We start from the raw sequence: 19341 nt of genomic DNA, 5'->3' as shown, positions 1-19341 counted from the left end.
GGGATATAGGCAACGCCTCTGATTAGATCTGGACAGGGATATAGGCAACGCCTCTGATTAGATCTGAACAGGGCTATAGGCAACGCCTCTGATTAGATCTGAACAGGGATATAGGCAACGCCTCTGATTAGATCTGGACAGGGATATAGGCAACGCCTCTGATTAGATCTGAACAGGGATATAGGCAACGCCTCTGATTAGATCTGGATTTAGTCACATGCACAGATGCAGTTGCGTCAGTGAAATACTTCAGCTCCGAGCTCCAACAGTGTGAATGAAACAATACATTTTTTAATAATACCTATTTACAACTGTGAGGGGGGGGGGGGGGTTATTAAGGGGGGGGGGGGGTTATTAAGATGTCTCTCTGACATTTAGAATAAGAAATCAGGTCGGCTCTATATGTGGTAACTATATCTGAAACATTCGACAACGTTTGGCGACTGAACTTTGCTTTGGGGTATATTCATCAGGAAACAAACGGAAACAAACCGGACGAAACAGGGAGGGACTAACCTGAACTTGTCTTCACAGTCCGCGCTGTTCCATAAAGTGTAGTTTAATCTGTTTACTGCTTGACTGAGTTTCATGATGTGGAATAGAGTTCCATGTAGTATTGGCTCTATGTAGTACTATAGTAGTTTCTATAGGTCTACAGATATATACACACATGATATTTTCCGGGTGGGGGCAGGGTAATTGTCTGCTGGGGGGGGTATAAGGCCAAGAAAAGAGAAACCCTCACACTGCTCTTGCTCCTACCATTTGTTTAATAAGAATATCAATTAATATCAACTTTTCAATCCCTGTTCACAAAACAGACCGTTCAATGCATGTCTGAGCACGTATAGCCTAGAGTAGGCATAGGATATATTCTTCTTTGTTTGCTCGGGAGACATGTGGCCTAAACACATTTCCTGCAATTCTACCACACTTTATATGACTGGAGACATTAGCAGAACCTTTTTAAATAGGACAAATTACAGGGTAGCCTACTCTGCTGATTGACAAACAGATCAATAAATAAAATCAACAGAAGTACCTTATTTACATAACTATTCAGACACTTTGCTATGAGACTCAAAATTGAGCCAAGGTGCATCCTGTTTCCATTGATCATCCTTGAGATGTTTCTACAACTTGATTGGAGTCCACCTGTGGTAAATTCAATTGGTTGGACATGATTTGGAAAGGCACACACCTGTCTATATAAGGTCCCACAGTTGACAGTGCATGTCAGAGCAAAAACCAAGCCATGAGGTCAAAGGAATTGTCCGTAGAGCCCCGAGACAGGATTATGTCGAGGCACAGATCTGGGGAAGGGTACCAAAAAATGTCTGAAGCATTGAAGGTCCCCAAGAACACAGTGGCCTCCATCATTCTTAAATGGAAGAAGTTTGGAACCACCAAGACTCTTCCTAGAGCTGGCCGCCCAGCCAAACTGAGCAATCGGGGGAGAAGGGCCTTTGTCAGGGAGGTGACCAAGAACCCGATGGTCACTCTGACAGAGCTCCAGAGTTCATCTGTGGAGATGGGAGAACCTTCCAGAAGGACAATCATCTCTGCAGCACTCCACCAATCAGGCCTTTATGGTAGAGTGGCCAGACGGAAGCCACTCCTCAGTAAAAGGCACATGACAGCCCGCTTGGAGTTTGCCAAAAGGCACCTAAAGACTCTCAGACCATGAGAAACAAGATTCTCTGGTCTGATGAAACCAAGATTGAACTCTTTGGCCTGAATGCCAAGCGTCATGTCTGGAGGGAACCTGGCACCATCCCTACGGTGAAGCATGGTGGTGGCAGCATCATGCTGTGGGGATGTTGTTCAGTGGCAGGGACTGGGAGACTAGTCAGGATCAAGGGAAAGATGAACGGAGCAAAGTACATAGAGATCCTTGATGAAAACCTGCTCCAGAGCACTCAGGACCTCAGACTGGGGCGAAGGTTCATCTTCCAACAGGACAACGACCCTAAGCACACAGCCAAGACAACACAGGAGTGTCTTCGGGACAAGTCTCTGAATGTTCTTGAGTGGTCCAGCCAGAGCACGGACTTGAACCCGATCGAACATCTCTGGAGAGACCTGAAAATAGCTGTGCAGCGACACTCCCCATCCAACCTGACAGAGCTTGAGAGGATCTGCAGAGAAGAATGGTAGAAACTCACCAACTACAGGTGTGCCAAGCTTGTAGCGTCATACCCAACAAGACTCGAGGCTGTAATCGCTGACAAAGGTGCTCAACAAAGTACTGAGTAAAGGGTCTGAATACTTATGTAAATATAGTATTTCAGTTTTTTATTTTTTATAAATTAGCAAACATTTCTAAAAACCTGTTTTTGTTTTGTCATTATGGGGTAATGTGTTGAGGGGGGAAAAAACGATTTAATCAATTTTAAAATAAGGCTGTAAACTAACAAAATGTGGAAAAATTAATAATATAATAATAATAATAATATGCCATTTAGCAGACGCTTTTATCCAAAGCGACTTACAGTCATGCGTGCATACATTTTTTTTTTTGTGTATGGGTGGTCCCGGGGATCGAACCCACTACCTTGGCGTTACAAGCGCCGTGCTCTACCAGCTGAGCTACAGAGGACCACGGGGTCGGAATACTTTCCAAAGGCACTGTATAATAGACCTATGAGAAGAGGAGACACTAATATGATATGATGTTGTCCATATAATAGACCAATGAGAAGAGGAGACACTAATATGATGTTGTCCATATAATATACCTATGAGAAGAGGAGACACTAATATGATATGATGTTGTCCATATAATAGACCTATGAGAAGAGGAGACACTAATATGATGTGATGTTGTCCATATAATAGACCAATGAGAAGAGGAGACACTAATATGATGTTGTCCATATAATAGACCTATGAGAAGAGGAGACACTAATATGATGTTGTCCATATAATAGACCAATGAGAAGAGGAGACACTAATATGATGTTGTCCATATAATAGACCTATGAGAAGAGGAGACACTAATATGATGTTGTCCATATAATAGACCTATGAGAAGAGGAGACACTAATATGATGTTGTCCATATAATAGACCAATGAGAAGGGGAGACACTAATATGATGTGATGTTGTCCATATAATAGACCTATGAGGAGACACTAATATGATATGATGTTGTCCATATAATAGACCAATGAGAAGAGGAGACACTAATATGATGTTGTCCATATAATAGACCTATTGTCACAAGAATGTATATCTTAATGTTCAAACTGAACTATTTTATATCTCTGTCTGAGTCCTGAAGGTTGTAAAGCTCCAGTTCAATGAATCAGACAGAGTCCCCCAGTTTCTATTCAGAGAGCGCTCTGCCCTCTCAAGTTCAGAGCCCATCCATTATACACACACGTCAGATAAAAACCCCACCCCCACTTTAGGCAGGCTGTATTTTTCCACTGTACACATATCAGTCTTGATCATATTCTGCAACATGTTTCATAATCTTCTCCATGCCTAACAGTTTCTCACCTCCCTGAGTTGGGAGGCCTATTTCCTCATATTGGTTTCACAGTTGTCACAAGTTGTCTGTCGACAGTTCTCCTTCTCCTTTCTTGTCTGACCTAACTCCTACTTATTATTGCTAAATAGTAACACAATGTCATAATCTTAATTTGTCATATGCACATTACTAGATTATACTAGATTACTATTTTACTACATTACTAGATTATACTAGATTACTAGATTACTACATTACTAGATTACTACATTATTAGATTATACTAGATTACTACATTACTAGATTATACTAGACTACTAGATTACTACATTACTAGATTATAATAGGTTACTAGATTACTACATTACTAGATTATACTAGATTACTAGATTACTACATTACATTACTATTCCATCATTGTCATGCTGGAATACCCATGCCCTGGCTAAGGGAAGGAGGTTCTCACCCAAGATTTGACGGTACATGGCCCCGTCCATCGTCCCTTTGCTGCAGTGAAGTTGTCCTGTCCCCTTAGCAGAAAAACACCCCCAAAGCATAATGTTTCCACCTCCATGTTTGACGGTGGGGATGGTGTTCTTGGGGTCATAGGCAGCATTCCTCCTCCTCCAAACACGGCGAGTTGAGTTGATGCCAAAGAGCTCGATTTTGGTCTCATCTGACCACAAAACTTTCACCCAGTTCTCCTCTGAATCATTCAGATGTTCATTGGCAAACTTCAGACGGCCCTGTATATGTGCTTTCTTGAGCAGGGGACCTTGCGGGCGCTGCAGGATTTCAGTCCTTCACGGCGTAGTGTGTTACCAATTGTTTTCTTGGTGACTGTGGTCCCAGCTGCCTTGAGATCATTGACAAGATCCTCCCGTGTAGTTCTGGGCTGATTCCTCACCGTTCTCATGATCATTGCAACTCCACGAGGTGAGATCTTGCATGAAGCCCCAGGCCGAGGGAGATTGACAGTTATTTTGTGTTTCTTCCATTTGTGAATAATCGCACCAACTGTTGTCACCTTCTCACCAAGCTGCTTGGCGATGGTCTTGTAGCCTATTCCAGCCTTGTGTAGGTCTACAATCTTGTCCCTGACATCCTTGGAGAGCTCTTTGGTCTTGGCCATGGTGGAGAGTTTGGAATCTGATTGATTGATTGTTTCTGTGGACAGGTGTCTTTTATACAGGTAACAAACTGAGATTAGGAGCACTCCCTTTAAGAGTGTGCTCCTAATCTCAGCTTGTTACCTGTGTAAAAGACACCTGGGAGCCAGAAATCTTTCTGATTGAGAGGGGGTCAAATACTTATTTCCCTCATTAAAATGCAAATCAATTTATAACATTTTTGACATGTGTTTTTCTGGATTTCTTTGTTGTTATTCTGTCTCTCACTGTTCAAATAAACCTACCATTAAAATTATAGACTGATAATTTCTTTGTCAGTGGGAAAACGTACAAAATCAGCAGGGGATCAAATACTTTTTTCCCTCACTGTATGAGAAGAGGAGACACTAATATGATGTTGTCCATATAATAGACCTATGAGAAGAGGAGACACTAATATGATGTTGTCCATATAATAGACCTATGAGAAGAGGAGACACTAATATGATGTTGTCCATATAATAGACCTATGAGAAGAGGAGACACTAATATGATAGAAATGTAGAATCAGAGCCTGGCCAGAGGGAGGAACAATGATGTTCGAGCCAGCCGTGGACAGCCATTGCCCAGAAGGTTTGGAGCTGTCTCCATGCCTCGTGGATGTGCCCTGTGGAGCCTCGAAGGTGGTAAAGATTCCAATTCAGAATTCCACTCAACATGACATTTATCTCTCTCAGAGAACAGTGCTGGGTTGGGCAGAGCTGATGGATGACATCAGACCTGTCATCACAGCACCTGACTGTCAGAAGAAGCATGTGAGTCAGTCTAGTGATGCTTTCCTTTGCTCCACTCAGCTTCACCATGGTGACCAGAGAAAAGAGAGTCTCACACCAGTTGGGTCCGGAGAAAAATGGCTCCCACCTGTTGACTTAGAACATCTACAGGAAGAGGAACAGAAAATAGTCAGAAGAATGCTGTACGAAGAATCTGACGTGTTTGCACAGGAAGAATATCAAATATCAATTAATATCAACAGGAAGATGGAGATATCGGCTGCATTCCGAACCTTAAGCTGAAACTCAATTTGAAGGATCACAGGACAACTGCTGTTCTCCATATCTGGACGGTGTTCTCTGCTATTCCAAGACGTTCAGTGAACATGTGGAAGACCTGAGAAGAGTGCGTAGTCGGATGAGGAAGCATGGTATCAAACTGCGGCCGAAAAAGTGTGAAGTCTTCAGATGCCAAGTGAGGTACATACAGTGGGGGAAAAAAAGTATTTAGTCAGCCACCAATTGTGCAAGTTCTCCCACTTAAAAAGATGAGAGAGGCCTGTAATTTTCATCATAGGTACACGTCAACTATGACAGACAAAATGAGATTTTTTTTCTCCAGAAAATCACATTGCAGGATTTTTTATGGATTTATTTGCAAATTATGGTGGAAAATAAGTATTTGGTCAATAACAAAAGTTTCTCAATACTTTGTTATATACCCTTTGTTGGCAATGACACAGGTCAAACGTTTTCTGTAAGTCTTCACAAGGTTTTCACACACTGTTGCTGGTATTTTGGCCCATTCCTCCATGCAGATCTCCTCTAGAGCAGTGATGTTTTGGGGCTGTCGCTGGGCAACACGGACTTTCAACTCCCTCCAAAGATTTTCTATGGGGTTGAGATCTGGAGACTGGCTAGGCCACTCCAGGACCTTGAAATGCTTCTTACGAAGCCACTCCTTCATTGCCCGGGCGGTGTGTTTGGGATCATTGTCATGCAAAGACCCAGCCACGTTTAATTTTCAATGCCCTTGCTGATGGAAGGAGGTTTTCACTCAAAATCTCACAATACATGGCCCCATTCATTATTTCCTTTACACGGATCAGTCGTCCTGATCCCTTTGCAGAAAAACAGCCCCAAAGCATGATGTTTCCACCCCCATGCTTCACAGTAGGTATGGTGTTCTTTGGATGCAACTCAGCATTCTTTGTCCTCCAAACACGACGAGTTGAGTTTTTACCAAAAAGTTATATTTTGGTTTCATCTGACCATATGACATTCTCCCAATCCTCTTCTGGATCATCCAAATTACATTTACATTTACGTCATTTAGCAGACGCTCTTATCCAGAGCGACTTACAAATTGGTGCATTCACCCTATAGCCCTATATATATTTTTTTTATGCGGGGGGGGGGGGGGGGTAGAAGGATTACTTTATCCTATCCCAGGTATTCCTTAAAGAGGTGGGGTTTCAAATGTCTCCGGAAGGTGGTGAGTGACTCCGCTGTCCTGGCGTCGTGAGGGAGCTTGTTCCACCATTGGGGTGCCAGAGCAGCGAACAGTTTTGACTGGGCTGAGCGGGAACTATGCTTCCGCAGAGGAAGGGGAGCCAGCAGGCCAGAGGTGGATGAACGCAATGCCCTCGTTTGGGTGTAGGGACTGATCAGAGCCTGAATGTACGGAAGTGCCGTTCCCCTCACAGCTCCATAGGCAAGCACCATGGACTTGTAACAGATGCGAGCTTCAACTGGAAGCCAGTGGAGTGTGCGGAAGAGCACTCTAGCAAAATTCAGACGGGCCTGGACATGTACTGGCTTAAGCAGGGGGACACGTCTGGCACTGCAGGATTTGAGTCCCTGGCGGCGTAGTGTGTTACTGATGGTAGGCTTTGATACTTTGGTCCCAGCTCTCTGCAGGTCATTCACTAGGGCCCCCGTGTGGTTCTGGGATTTTTGCTCACCGTTCTTGTGATCATTTTGACCCCACGGGGTGAGATCTTGCGTGGAGCCCCAGATCGAGGGAGATTATCAGTGGACAGTTGATTTCTTCAAACCAAGCTGCTTACCTATTGCAGATTCAGTCTTCCCAGCCTGGTGCAGGTCTACAATTTTGTTTCTGGTGTCCTTTGACAGCTCTTTGGTCTTGGCCATAGTGGGGCAACATTTAAAAAAGAAGTAACAATGACAACAAGCTCAGTCCGATGATGCTGTGGAAAATCACGCACAGAACGAGCAGTATGGCTGGTGGCATTGTCATGCTGGAGGGTCATGTCAGGATGAGCCTGAAGGAAGGGTACCACATGAGGGAGGAGGATGTCTTCCCTGTAACGCACAGCGTTGAGATTGCCTGCAATGACAACAAGCTCAGTCCGATGATGCTGTGACACACCGCCCCAGACCATGACGGAACCTCCACCTCAAAATTGATCCCGCTCCAGAGTACAGGCCTCGGTATAACGCTCATTCCTTCCAGGATAAACGCGAATCCGACTATCACCCCAGGTGAGACAAAACCGCGACTCGTCAGTGAAGAGCACTTTTTGCCAGTCCTGTCTGGTCCAGCGACGGTGGGTTTGTGCCCATAGGCGACGTTGTTGCCGGTGATGTCTGGTGAGGACCTGCCTTACAACAGGCCTACAAGCCCTCAGTCCAGCCTCTCTCAGCCTATTGCGGACAGTCTGAGCACTGATGGAGGGATTGTGCGTTCCTGGTGTAACTCGGGCAGTTGTTGTTGCCATCCTGTACCTGTCTTGCAGGTGTGATGTTTGGATGTACCGATCCTGTGCAGGTGTTGTTACACGTGGTCTGCCACTGCGAGGACGATCAGCTTTCCGTCCTGTCTCCCTGTAGCGCTGTCTTAGGCGTCTCACAGTACGGACATTGCAATTTATTGCCCTGGCCACATCTGCAGTCCTCATGCCTCCTTGCAGCATGCCTAAGGCACGTTCACTCAGATGAGCAGGGACCCTGGGCATCTTTCTTTTGGTGTTTTTCAGAGTCAGTAGAAAGGCCTCTTTAGTGCCCTAAGTTTTCAAAACTGTGACCTTAATCGCCTACCGTCTGTAAGATGTTAGTGTCTTAACGACCGGTCCACAGGTGCATGTTCATTAATTGTTTATGGTTAATTGAACAACCATGGGAAACAGTGTTTAAACCCTTTACAATTAAGATCTGTGAAGTTATTTGAATTTCTATGAATTATCTTTGAAAGACAGGGTCCTGAAAAAGGGATGTTTCTTTTTTTGCTGAGTTTTTATTCTTGTTTTACGCCAATGTAATAGATACATTCACATTTAGTTGGTTTATGTTTTGTTTACATGGGATAAAAATATTAATTGAATAAATAAACCTAATCATTATTTGACTGTTCTACTATTAACTGACTATGTACTTTCGTCTTCCAGAGATCCTACGTGTTGAAACATACCAGTGATGCTGCAGACACATCCTGGGACATGGCTTCTGCAAGACAATCTGCTTTAGAGTACATTACAAATGGGAGGCTACGTCTCATCGGAAGGCTCCAGAATCTTCCCCTCATTGTGGAAAACCTGTTCCAGCGCAAGGTTCTTCACGAGGAGGAAGTCAGTAAAATTCAGGCTGAAGTTGACCGTTTTGACCAAACCAGAAAAATACTGGACTGGGTCTCGGCCAAAGGAGAGGCTGCATGCTATGAGTTGCTGACGATTCTATACATCACAAGGAAGAGGACCTTAGACGACGCTGACTTACAGCAATGGATCAGCTGCTTCCCCTTTAAGGAAGACCCAGAGATGACAGACTTCCTTGTTGGTAAGTGATCGTATGGTATCCTCTTAGTATACACTATATAGTATACAATTAGCTTACTGTGCGCGCTCCGTAGACAGGGTTTGTACTTTAGGCACTATTCCTTTGGTTCCATGGTGCTGGCGAAGCTATCTGAAGCGCACATTGAAAGGGGTTAATGTACCTTTTTAGATTGTTCATCAAAAATAAGTGCGACCAATGCACTCTTCATGAAGTAAAAATGCCTTTATTATGATGGCGTGTTCAATAGAGATTTGTCATTGTCCTCCCTGATGAAGGCTACGCTGAAACGCATCAGAGGTTTTATACATATTGTTCTATTGAACGTGCCATCATAATACAGGCATTTAAACTTTGTCTTTAGTGCCCCTTGGTTCTTCTTGTTTTTGATGACCATTTAGCCCCAAAAGAGCACCTTCAATCTACAAAGATCTACTAGTGTATCCTTGTAGCTTTCTGTCCTGATTTTCTCTAGTCCTTTAGATTGGCTTTGATTTGTTTGCACAGTGCATTTACTCTCTCTTCCCTTAATACCCTTATTTTAGGTTCAAACCCCTGTCACGGATATCAGACACAGCTGAAATGTAAAGCACTGAAAATCACAAATAGTGCATGGAAACAAAGCTGTAGTCTCCTACCAGAGACATGTAGAAATGAGTGGACTTTATCTAACACCCCTCTTGTGTTAGATACAGATGTGCATTCATCTCTCTCCAAAATTAAAGTGAAGAGCAAAAGATGCAAGAAAGCTCGCCCTAAAAAGCTGAAGAGCTTCATCCCCATGGCCAAACAGGAAACATCCCCTGCTGACCTGCTTAGGACACATGAGAAAAAAATCCTCCTTTTTGGAAAACCTGGAATTGGAAAAACAACAGTCGCCCATCAAATGTTGAACCTCTGGGCAGAGAAAGATCACAGAGAACTAGATTACATGTTTTATTTTGACGTGAGAGACATTTCACACAGAAAACCCATGAGCCTGGAGGACCTTCTCTTTAACATGTACAGTGAGCCCAAAAAAAATAAAGAAGAAGTGTTACAGGATATTAAGGAGAACTCTGAAAACGTTGTCATCATATTTGATGGAATCACAGACCTCTCCTCGCTGTCGGTAGTAAAGGAACTTATGGAGAACCTCCTCCCTGATGCAAAGATTGTGACCACATGCAGACCAGATCAATCTGAAGACTTCCTGACAGACTGGCCCGCAGACTGGTTCAGAGTGGAGGTGAAAGGGTTCAGTGATGCATCCATCAGGGCTTACTTAACAGAGATGCTGAGTGCTGATCCTGATTCCTTGAGCAGTGTGTTAAACAACCTAGAGTTGTTCAGTCTGTGCCATGTCCCAATGTATGCACTGATGGTGGTTACCTGCATTTATTTCCCTACCTCAAAGGCTTCTAAACAGACATGCACTATAACTGAAATGTACAGCAACGTCCTCCGTCAGTGCATCAAACAACACAGTAGCATACGACATAAGGATATCGACAATTATCTCAAAGAAAACAGAGAGAAAATATTGTCTTTGGCAGAAATAGCTTTTGATGCAACAAATACAAAAAACATGAACTTGACAACACTGAGCTGTGAAGAAAGCAGTGTCCATTTTGCGTTCTTGGGAGCACTTATGGTTAAGGTTGCACCCACAGCGTCAGACACTTACTGTGCATTTCTCCACTACACAATGCAGGAGTTCTTTGGTGCCCTTTGGCTCTTACAGAATCCAGATCAAATCAGAGAGGTTCTAGAGAAGTGCCAGACTGAAGAATGGAAACACACAAAACACATGATTCCCTTCCTGTGTGGGCTTCTGAATGAGAGGAATATTAGATTGGTAAATGGTCTAGTTCCGGATCAACAGATCAAGAAGACGTCAGATTGGTTCTTCAAGGAAGTGGTGAACACATTTCTTCCATCTCAAACAAACCAAGATCATGCAGAAGGTGGTGCTCCTGAGTTTGAGATAGATCTTCTGTTTTTGTGTCAGTGCTTGTATGAACATCAGTCTACTGAGGCCTGTCTCCTTCTCCTGGACAAACTGGACTATCATCTAGACCTGAGTGGAGAACATCTTGATCCTCACCAGTGCTGTGCAGTGTCTTATGTGACCAGTCAGTCTGCAGAGAGAAAGGTTGGCTTGGACCTGAAAGACTGCATTGTGTCAGACCAAGGAGTAAGGCTGATACTGGGCTCTCTGAAGAATGTCAGACATCTTGGGTAAGTTTATTATCTGTGTACAAACTAACCTAATTAAAGATAGATTGGTAATCACCTAACCATTCATGCAACTCCTTTAATTCCTTGTTTGTCACAGCTGTATCATGGCTGAATGTCTACCATTTGAGATCAGGTTGCATCTCTCTGTAAATTAACAAACTTTCTCAAGACTTTTGTCCTACTGATTAACTCACCACCAAATCCCTGCAAATAAGTTATCTTGATGAATGGAACACTCATTGGTATTTCAGCCATGTACTGAGTTAGTTATAAAGATGACAAAACATTGGGTTCATGCTACTTCAAAACAATGTAAGATTTGAATTACAGATCTAATCTGTTTTCTGATGATACATCTGACCCTTCAATGAATGTCAGACATCTTGGGTAATATTTGTGTTATATATTTGTGTTATTTAATTCACCAGTTTATTTCCAATTATCTAGTCAAAGAAAGAGAAATTGGGGTGAAGCAACTGATCTTTATAAAAATATATATTATATTCTCTTCCATTCAGATACTTAGTTATAAACACTTCTGTGTCATACTACTTTGAAATAATCTGTATAATTTAATTTATAATCTAATCTATTTTAAAGGCCCTCCTCTGGTGATTCATCTGACCCCTCAATGCTGTGTCAACTCTGGACAACTTTGCTGAGCAGTGTGGCAGAGATGGACTTCACCAGCTTACTTGGTCTCTGTGGAAATGAGTTGCACCTTCCAGTCCAGGGTGAAAGACGAGTGTTTGAGAGAGCAGAAGAAGTGATGAAGCAGAGTCTAGAGAGGGTTCATCTCTGTCTACACTGGGGTCAGAGAACTCTTCTCAGTGAAGCTCTCAGCAAAACCATTTTAGACTGTTTATCACATATCAACAAACTCAGGTGAGTGTTTCAACAGCCAATATATATTTCCACAATGTCTTTGTGACTATTCATTTATTTAAGTCAGTTGAGAACATATTGTTCTTATTTCCAATGACAACCTATCAAAAGGCTAAGACAGACAAACAAGACATTGCAACAACACAACAAGATAGACATGATGACAACAGTATTCAGTCTATAAAAGAGGCAGCAGTCACATTCTCCCTGCTTCTATCTGAACATAGACATTCTTATGTTTTATGGGTCACAGGTTTACCCCACTAGAACATCAGAGAGGATCCCCTGAAAGACTGGAGACAGAAGAGAAAGCAGTCCTACTAGATTTGTGTCTACAAGCAGCACTAGATCACAGAGAAACTTTCCAGAGAGCTGTGAACACACTGCTGTCACTGTTCTCGGTGTATCAAACTGAGAGTGATTTCCTGCTGGATCTGTACTCACATGTGAAGTACAATAGGAATCAAACAGCCAGGAGTGTCCTTCCAGCATTACAGCCAGTTTACCAGCCAGCTCCTGCAGTCTGGTCCATAGACCTCTCAAAGAGAAAGGCCTCCCTCCTCCTAGAAGTGCTGAAACTCCAACCAGAGAAGAAACCAGTAGAGCTGAAGGACTGGACAGATGAAGAGAGTGAAGTGAGGAGTTTCCTTCAGTGTCTGCCCTACATCTCACAGCTGAGGTGAGTTGGATCTGTACAGTTCAGAGATTGTAGTTGTCTGTCCCTGTATTTCCCTTTAGAGAGGATGCGTTTAGCTTTCTGCATTAACTTAATAAACTAAACAGACACATACCGTTTGGAAAATATGCAATCTTTGTAGTCAGGATTTTATGGAACAATTTAAGTCCATGTGTCATTGAACTGGTGGAGATAGTATTTCTGTTTTTACATCGTCTTTATCTGTTTAATACATGCATATATGAAGATGCTGTTGAAACTCTAATTCAGTAGGAATTGAAATTGAACAAAATTCCAATTCATAGTTGTATTGTTATAGAAAGATGGAGTCATAAAGTGCTATTGGTTTTCAGTTCCCCAACCCTGTTACTCATATCAGTCCTCATCACTCACCTGTATATCATCTGTGTTTTAAACTGTTTGTTCAGATTTCCTCTACTGAAGGATAATATAGAGAAGACAAGGAGAGAGAAGATATTCCTACTGAATCTGTGTCTTCAAGCAGCTATCCATGAGAGAGGAACCATACAAACAACTGTAGAGAAACTGTTTTCACTGTCTAAAGTATATCGCTATCAGAAATGGGATTTCCTGCTGGATCTGTACTCTCATGTGAAGGACTATGAGACTCAAACAGGCAGGAGTGTCCTTCCAGCATTACAGCCAGTTTACCAGTCAGCTGCTGCAGTCTGGTCCATAGACCTCTCAGAGAGAAAGGCCTCCCTCCTCCTAGAAGTGCTGAAACTCCAACCAGAGAAGAAACCAGTAAAGCTGAAGGGCTGGTCAGATGAAGAGAGTGAAGTGAGGAGTTTCCTTCAGTGTCTGCCCTACATCTCACAGCTGAGGTGAGTTGGATCAGTACAGTTCAGAGATTGTAGTTGTCTGTCCATGTATTTCCCTTTAGAGAGGAAGTTTGTAGCTTTCTGCAGTAACTTAATAAACTAAACATACACATACTGTTTGGAAAATATGCGATCTTTGTAGTCAGGATTTTGAGTAACAATTTAAGTGGATGATGAGTTTAGAAAGATAGTCATTGTATTTTACCCACCATAATGTGACCATCAGAAATTCAAATTTCTCTCACATATTCATCTATTTGTTGTTTAACTGTTCTTGCAGTTTTCCTCCACCACAGGATCAGAGAAGTTCCCCTGAAGAGAGGACAAAGAGAGAGAAGATATTCCTACTGAATCTGTGTCTTCAAGCAGCTCTCCATGAGAGAGGAACCATACAAACAACTGTAGAGAAACTGTTGTCAATTTCTGAAGTATATCACAGTCAGAAATGTGATTTCCTGCTGGATCTGTACTCACATGTAAAGGACTATGAGACTCAAACAGGCAGGAGTGTCCTTCCAGCATTACAGCCAGTTTACCAGTCAGCTCCTGCAGTCTGGTCCATATACCTCTCAAAGAGAAAGGCCTCCCTCCTCCTAGAAGTGCTGAAACTCCAACCAGAGAAGAAATCAGTAGAGCTGAAGGGCTGGTCAGATGAAGAGAGTGAAGTGAGGAGTTTCCTTCAGTGTCTGCCCTACATCTCACAGCTGAGGTGAGTCTGAACATGTGTGGTGGTTAGTGATTATGTGATGCTAGTGATTATTATCTTGTAGAAACATTGTAATATAAAACTTAAAGTGTTGGTGAATCTGGTAACATTCATATTCAGATTTCCTGACATAACAAATGTTGCATTACTAAATGTCACACATACATCATGTGAATGTCTCTAAAATTAAATAATTTTACATATAATCAAAGCACATTATGTAAATGTATAGCTACTTCATATATCTTTAGATATGACTGGTTTCATGTGTTCATCCATGTCTGATTCAGCTGTTACTGTCCTTGTTGCAGTTTCTATCCATGGAGGTCTGACTACTCAAAGCTGATCAAGTTCCTGGTGGATCTCCTGTCTCAAGCAGCAGAGTGGGAGGAGCAGACAGGAGAGAAGACACTGAAGCTGGTATCATCAATGTGTACTTACAGCACCTTTACTTTTCCCTATGGAAACAATTCTGAACAGAGTGATTTCCTGCTGGATCTGTACTCACATGTGAAGGACTATGAGACTCAAACAGGCAGGAGTGTCCTTCCAGCATTACAGCCAGTTTACCAGTCAGCTCCTGAAGTCTGGTCCATAGACCTCTCAGAGAGAAAGGTCTCCCTCCTCCTAGAAGTGCTGAAACTCCAACCAGAGAAGAAACCAGTAGAGCTGAAGGACTGGTCAGATGAAGAGAGTGAAGTGAGGAGTTTCCTTCAATGTCTGCCCTACATCTCACAGCTGAGGTGAGTCTGAACATGTGTGGTGGTTAGTGATTATGTGATGCTAGTGATTATTATCGTGTAGAAACATTGTAATATAAATCTTCAAGTGTTGATGAATCATTTAACATTTATACTCAGATTTCTTGACATAACAAATGTTGCATTACTAAATGTCACACATACATCATGTGAATGTCTCTAAAATTAAATACTCAGTCTCTATCCCAGAGGTTGTAAATCTCTAATAATCAGACCAAGTAGCCCAGCATACAATCATCAGGCTTTATTCATTGAGAACGTTATAAAACAAAATGGCCGTACAATCTTTTTACATTTCACACAGTTTCAGGGTGTAATAATTAGTCATTAATAATTAATCTATTAATCCACCCTTTGACTAAATATTACACACATACTCACAAAATATATGTTGTTATGAAAATGAATCACACACATTGACGCATATAAGTTGATTTGCATATAAAAACATAAAATATTGTCTCATTCAATACAGGTTCGTCAGGGTTACCCCATGATTAAAAGCGTAACGTTACTCTTTAGCAATGGTACCTAACCTGTTTACCCACTATCTGGAAACAACAGTCTAAGCCTATAGTGAAGAAGATTTGCTTCATCACATCCTGCAATATTGATTAATTAGTACATCACACTTAAAACAAGACTTTAATACACAAAAGATCATTACAATAACTTTTAAACTAGAGATTTATAGTTCTAGGTTAACATCCAGTCTCAAACTATCTGAATCGTCGTCGTCCTTCACCAAGCCTGGTGGATCATATTCTTCATTCCTTAGGTCGGAGTCCGGGATTGGGCCGTATCTCACCATCTGCTGTGATACTGCTCCAACGACTTGCTCACCAACCCTCGGGCACAGGGAATAAGACAACATCCACAAAGAACAAGCATACCCATAGACGCGATTGCCACGCCTAAAATAGTTACAACAATAGTTTTTTATTTACCAAACATTTGATCAAACCATCCAGTCATTGATGTATTCACCCCCCAGTTCTCAGCCCATTCTTTACTTAATGCAGTGAGACCTGCCAGTGCTCTAGTTACTGTACCATCTGGGGCTGTATTGTTGGGGATAAACGTACAACAATGACGTCCAACCATCTTGCAAATACGCCCTTCTCTGCTAAAAGCATTTTGAGAACCAAACTATTCTGCAGGTCATGAGTGAGGTGGCGGATAGTTGGCCTGAGATTCTCTTCACTGCATCCCTTGTCTAATTAACAAACCTTTGTAGATGTAATTAATCCAGTCAACATTTTTATCAATTGTAACCCACCAGAAAAACGTTGTTGTAAACCCTTCTCCAATTTGATCTGCGATTCGCATTACTTTGGTGTCTATCACATTGATAATCTCCGGGGGTCATGGTGAATTGGGGTGCCTTAGTATTATCCTTTTTAAGAGTGGTTATTTTAATATCAGAACAATTAGGTGAGGTTTGGTTTGATCCCAAATCTATCACACAAGAGAACATGGTCTGAGGCATAGGTGCAGTTACAAGGGTTGGCCTACCTGTTGAACAGGCATAACAATTAGTTTGACCCAACGCCCTAGCTGTGTAGTCATCCACCTTACCCAAAAGTTCTCATTTGAAATTCCTTCTACTTCCCCTTGGTTCATTTCCTGCAAGAGGAAATATTCTACCCTTGGTGGTTTAGTGCTATTTAGGATTCCTTCTGAGGGCCTTCCAAGGGGTATTAGACTAGTTTTTTGGTACCTCTGGTGATAACATTGGATCTACCTGCTGATCTGTCTCGGAGGTGGAAGATTCATTTTTCTCCTGAAAAATGAACCTCAAACATATATCTGCCCCGAAATCATCAACACAGGCCCAATAGTTCCTTGCTATGTCATCTTGCATAATTGACTTTACCGTTATCACCAGTTCCGTTTTACATTTATCATGGGTTTGTTTAATTCCCCATCGGTGTGCTGCGTCCATCCCATTCTCATAGTATGTTCCCCAGGTATGTTTAAACACCAATGCCCCCAAAACCTCCTAACTCTTCACGGGAGAAGTCGAATGGTATCTTGAATCCCCCATCTTGTCCTAAACTGACTAACTATTAAAATAATAATTCCCCCAATAGTCTTTCTTGGTTTCAGTATTTCTACGAGATCGAATTAGTGCATCATTTCCCTGTTTAGGTTGACCTGGATTAATCCATAATATGGTTAACATGATGATGCAGCTCAGTCCCCCAAAATCCCCCAAAAACGCCATCCCAATCCTGTCCCTGACCCACCTGCCTGGTACTTCCCCATACCCACACCTCTATAAACACCCCACAGTGATGAAAGGTCAGGGTAGGGTTTCTTCGTTAACAGAGTTTACCCCCGAACCCTAATGGGTCAGTTCTTCTCTTTAACTCTGTGTGTGTTCAACGGTGTTGGTATGTGGGCCTACCTTTTTGCAGTGGGTAACGTGGACCCAAGTAGCTCTCTCAGCTATTCTTATAGCGAAGGCAGTTACCAACAGGACTTGGTATGGTCCCTCCCAGCGGAGCTGCTTTCAATCCTTTTTCCTCAACGATTGGATCCACACCCAGTCTCCAGGTTGTATACTATGAGTCACCTTCTCCTTTAATTCTCCTGTAGGACACAAATTCTTAGACATACGGTTAACGAACAATTTTCTCATGTGTTCTGCTAGTGTATTCTCTAGTTCTATGTCTGCCTGTCTGGTCCTGCCAACTGTGGCATTATGTAAGGTCTTCCAAACACTTTCTCAAAGGGGGATAACCCATCTTTATCTGGGGTTACTCAACATTTCTTCCCTTCACTCCGTGATAACTCTATAAAATCAATTTCCAATTGCTGGAAAGGGTACTTAGCCGGAGGATACTCACCTTGAGGTGCCCTTTGTCTGCCCTGGTGATTATTTTGAGCACAGATAACACATCTTGAACAAAAGTTATTTTTAAAAATAATTAGTGATCCCATATGCAACAAACTGTTGTCTAATCTGCTCTACCATCCATCCCTCCTTTTGACACATGTCACTGCCCATGTATCAATATTACCACCTACCCAAACAATCACTTAGGTAATATTGGTAATTTATCATCCAATTGCCATCCCTTATTTATTTTTGAGACTGTCCCTTGCTTCTTTATTGCTCCTATCTTCCTGATCTCATGACTAAATAAATGATCTAGGTAATAGCTGTTTCGCATTAGATTGTGCCTTCCTCTGATTACTGCAGCTCATTGCATTAATTTAGTTTCAAATACCAACTTGTTGTTTATTAAAGCATAATAAAAATGAAATTTAAATGACAACATTTGATAATACCTCAACTTACTTCTATCCCGTAAAAGTAATCCAAGATTAGTACAATTGACTAGCAATAGGTATCCCTCATTCAGGGAAAGCTCTCTCTTCTGTTATTTTATGGTTCAAATCATATATATTATTACCAAATTATAATCTTCACACTTTTCACAGTACTATAAATTACCCTCAACTTGGTAAAATAAACTATCTTAAAGTCCTCCTCTCATGCCTTTAGAATTACCAGTGTGGATGATTAATTAACACCAGAAGGTTAAAACAGAGTTCAGAGGCCATTGAAATCATTCAACGAACTGTTCCATCCCATAGTATACTAAACATTACCATCATTCTAAATATTTCATAAATGTTACTTATCCCAAGTGTTCATTAAGTCCTCGTGACATTTATTCTCATAAGAAATCATATATACCCTAAACTCAGTCAAAACCGAAAAACTCCATAAGATTCACTGTGTGTGCTCCTTTAAGACTTATCACCTTTGACCTGTTGAAAAACCCCTAAAATCAAAATAACAACCCTTTATAAACATCATACTAGGTGTGTTGTTTTTTATTTGAAAAACCCAATTGAAACACAACAACCAAAAATAGCCAGGCCCCACTTAATTTGGTAGCTCACTTTTATGACCTAAATACTGCCTAACTCAACTTAACTGTGGTCCTCTGTAGCTCAGCTGGTAGAGCACGGCGCTTGTAACGCCAAGGTAGTGGGTTCGATCCCCGGGACCACCCATACACAAAAATGTATGCACGCATGACTGTAAATCGCTTTGGATAAAAGCGTCTGCTAAATGGCATATTAT

General features: G+C 41.9%; 1 protein-coding gene across 1 annotated transcript in view; it reads left to right on the top strand.

Moving 5' to 3' along the window:
* Positions 1-10122: 10122 nt before the first annotated feature.
* LOC311120742 (uncharacterized protein) overlaps positions 10123-19341 on the top strand; it is a gene marked incomplete at its 5' end in the record, with an annotated part of 33702 nt that continues 24483 nt past the window's right edge. Inside the window, 3 exons of the mRNA XM_084195317.1 lie at positions 10123-11369; positions 11970-12254; positions 12508-12705. Of these exons, the coding sequence (XP_084051443.1) occupies positions 10123-11369; positions 11970-12254; positions 12508-12705 (1730 nt within the window). The remainder of the gene's footprint in view (positions 11370-11969; positions 12255-12507; positions 12706-19341) is intronic.

Source organism: Coregonus lavaretus (genome assembly GCF_964263955.1).
Source record: "Coregonus lavaretus genome assembly, contig: HAP1_SCAFFOLD_1482, whole genome shotgun sequence".
In the NCBI taxonomy this organism is placed as follows: domain Eukaryota; kingdom Metazoa; phylum Chordata; class Actinopteri; order Salmoniformes; family Salmonidae; genus Coregonus; species Coregonus lavaretus.
Note: the sequence above shows the minus strand (reverse complement) of the source record. Positions and strands in the feature narration are given on the sequence as shown.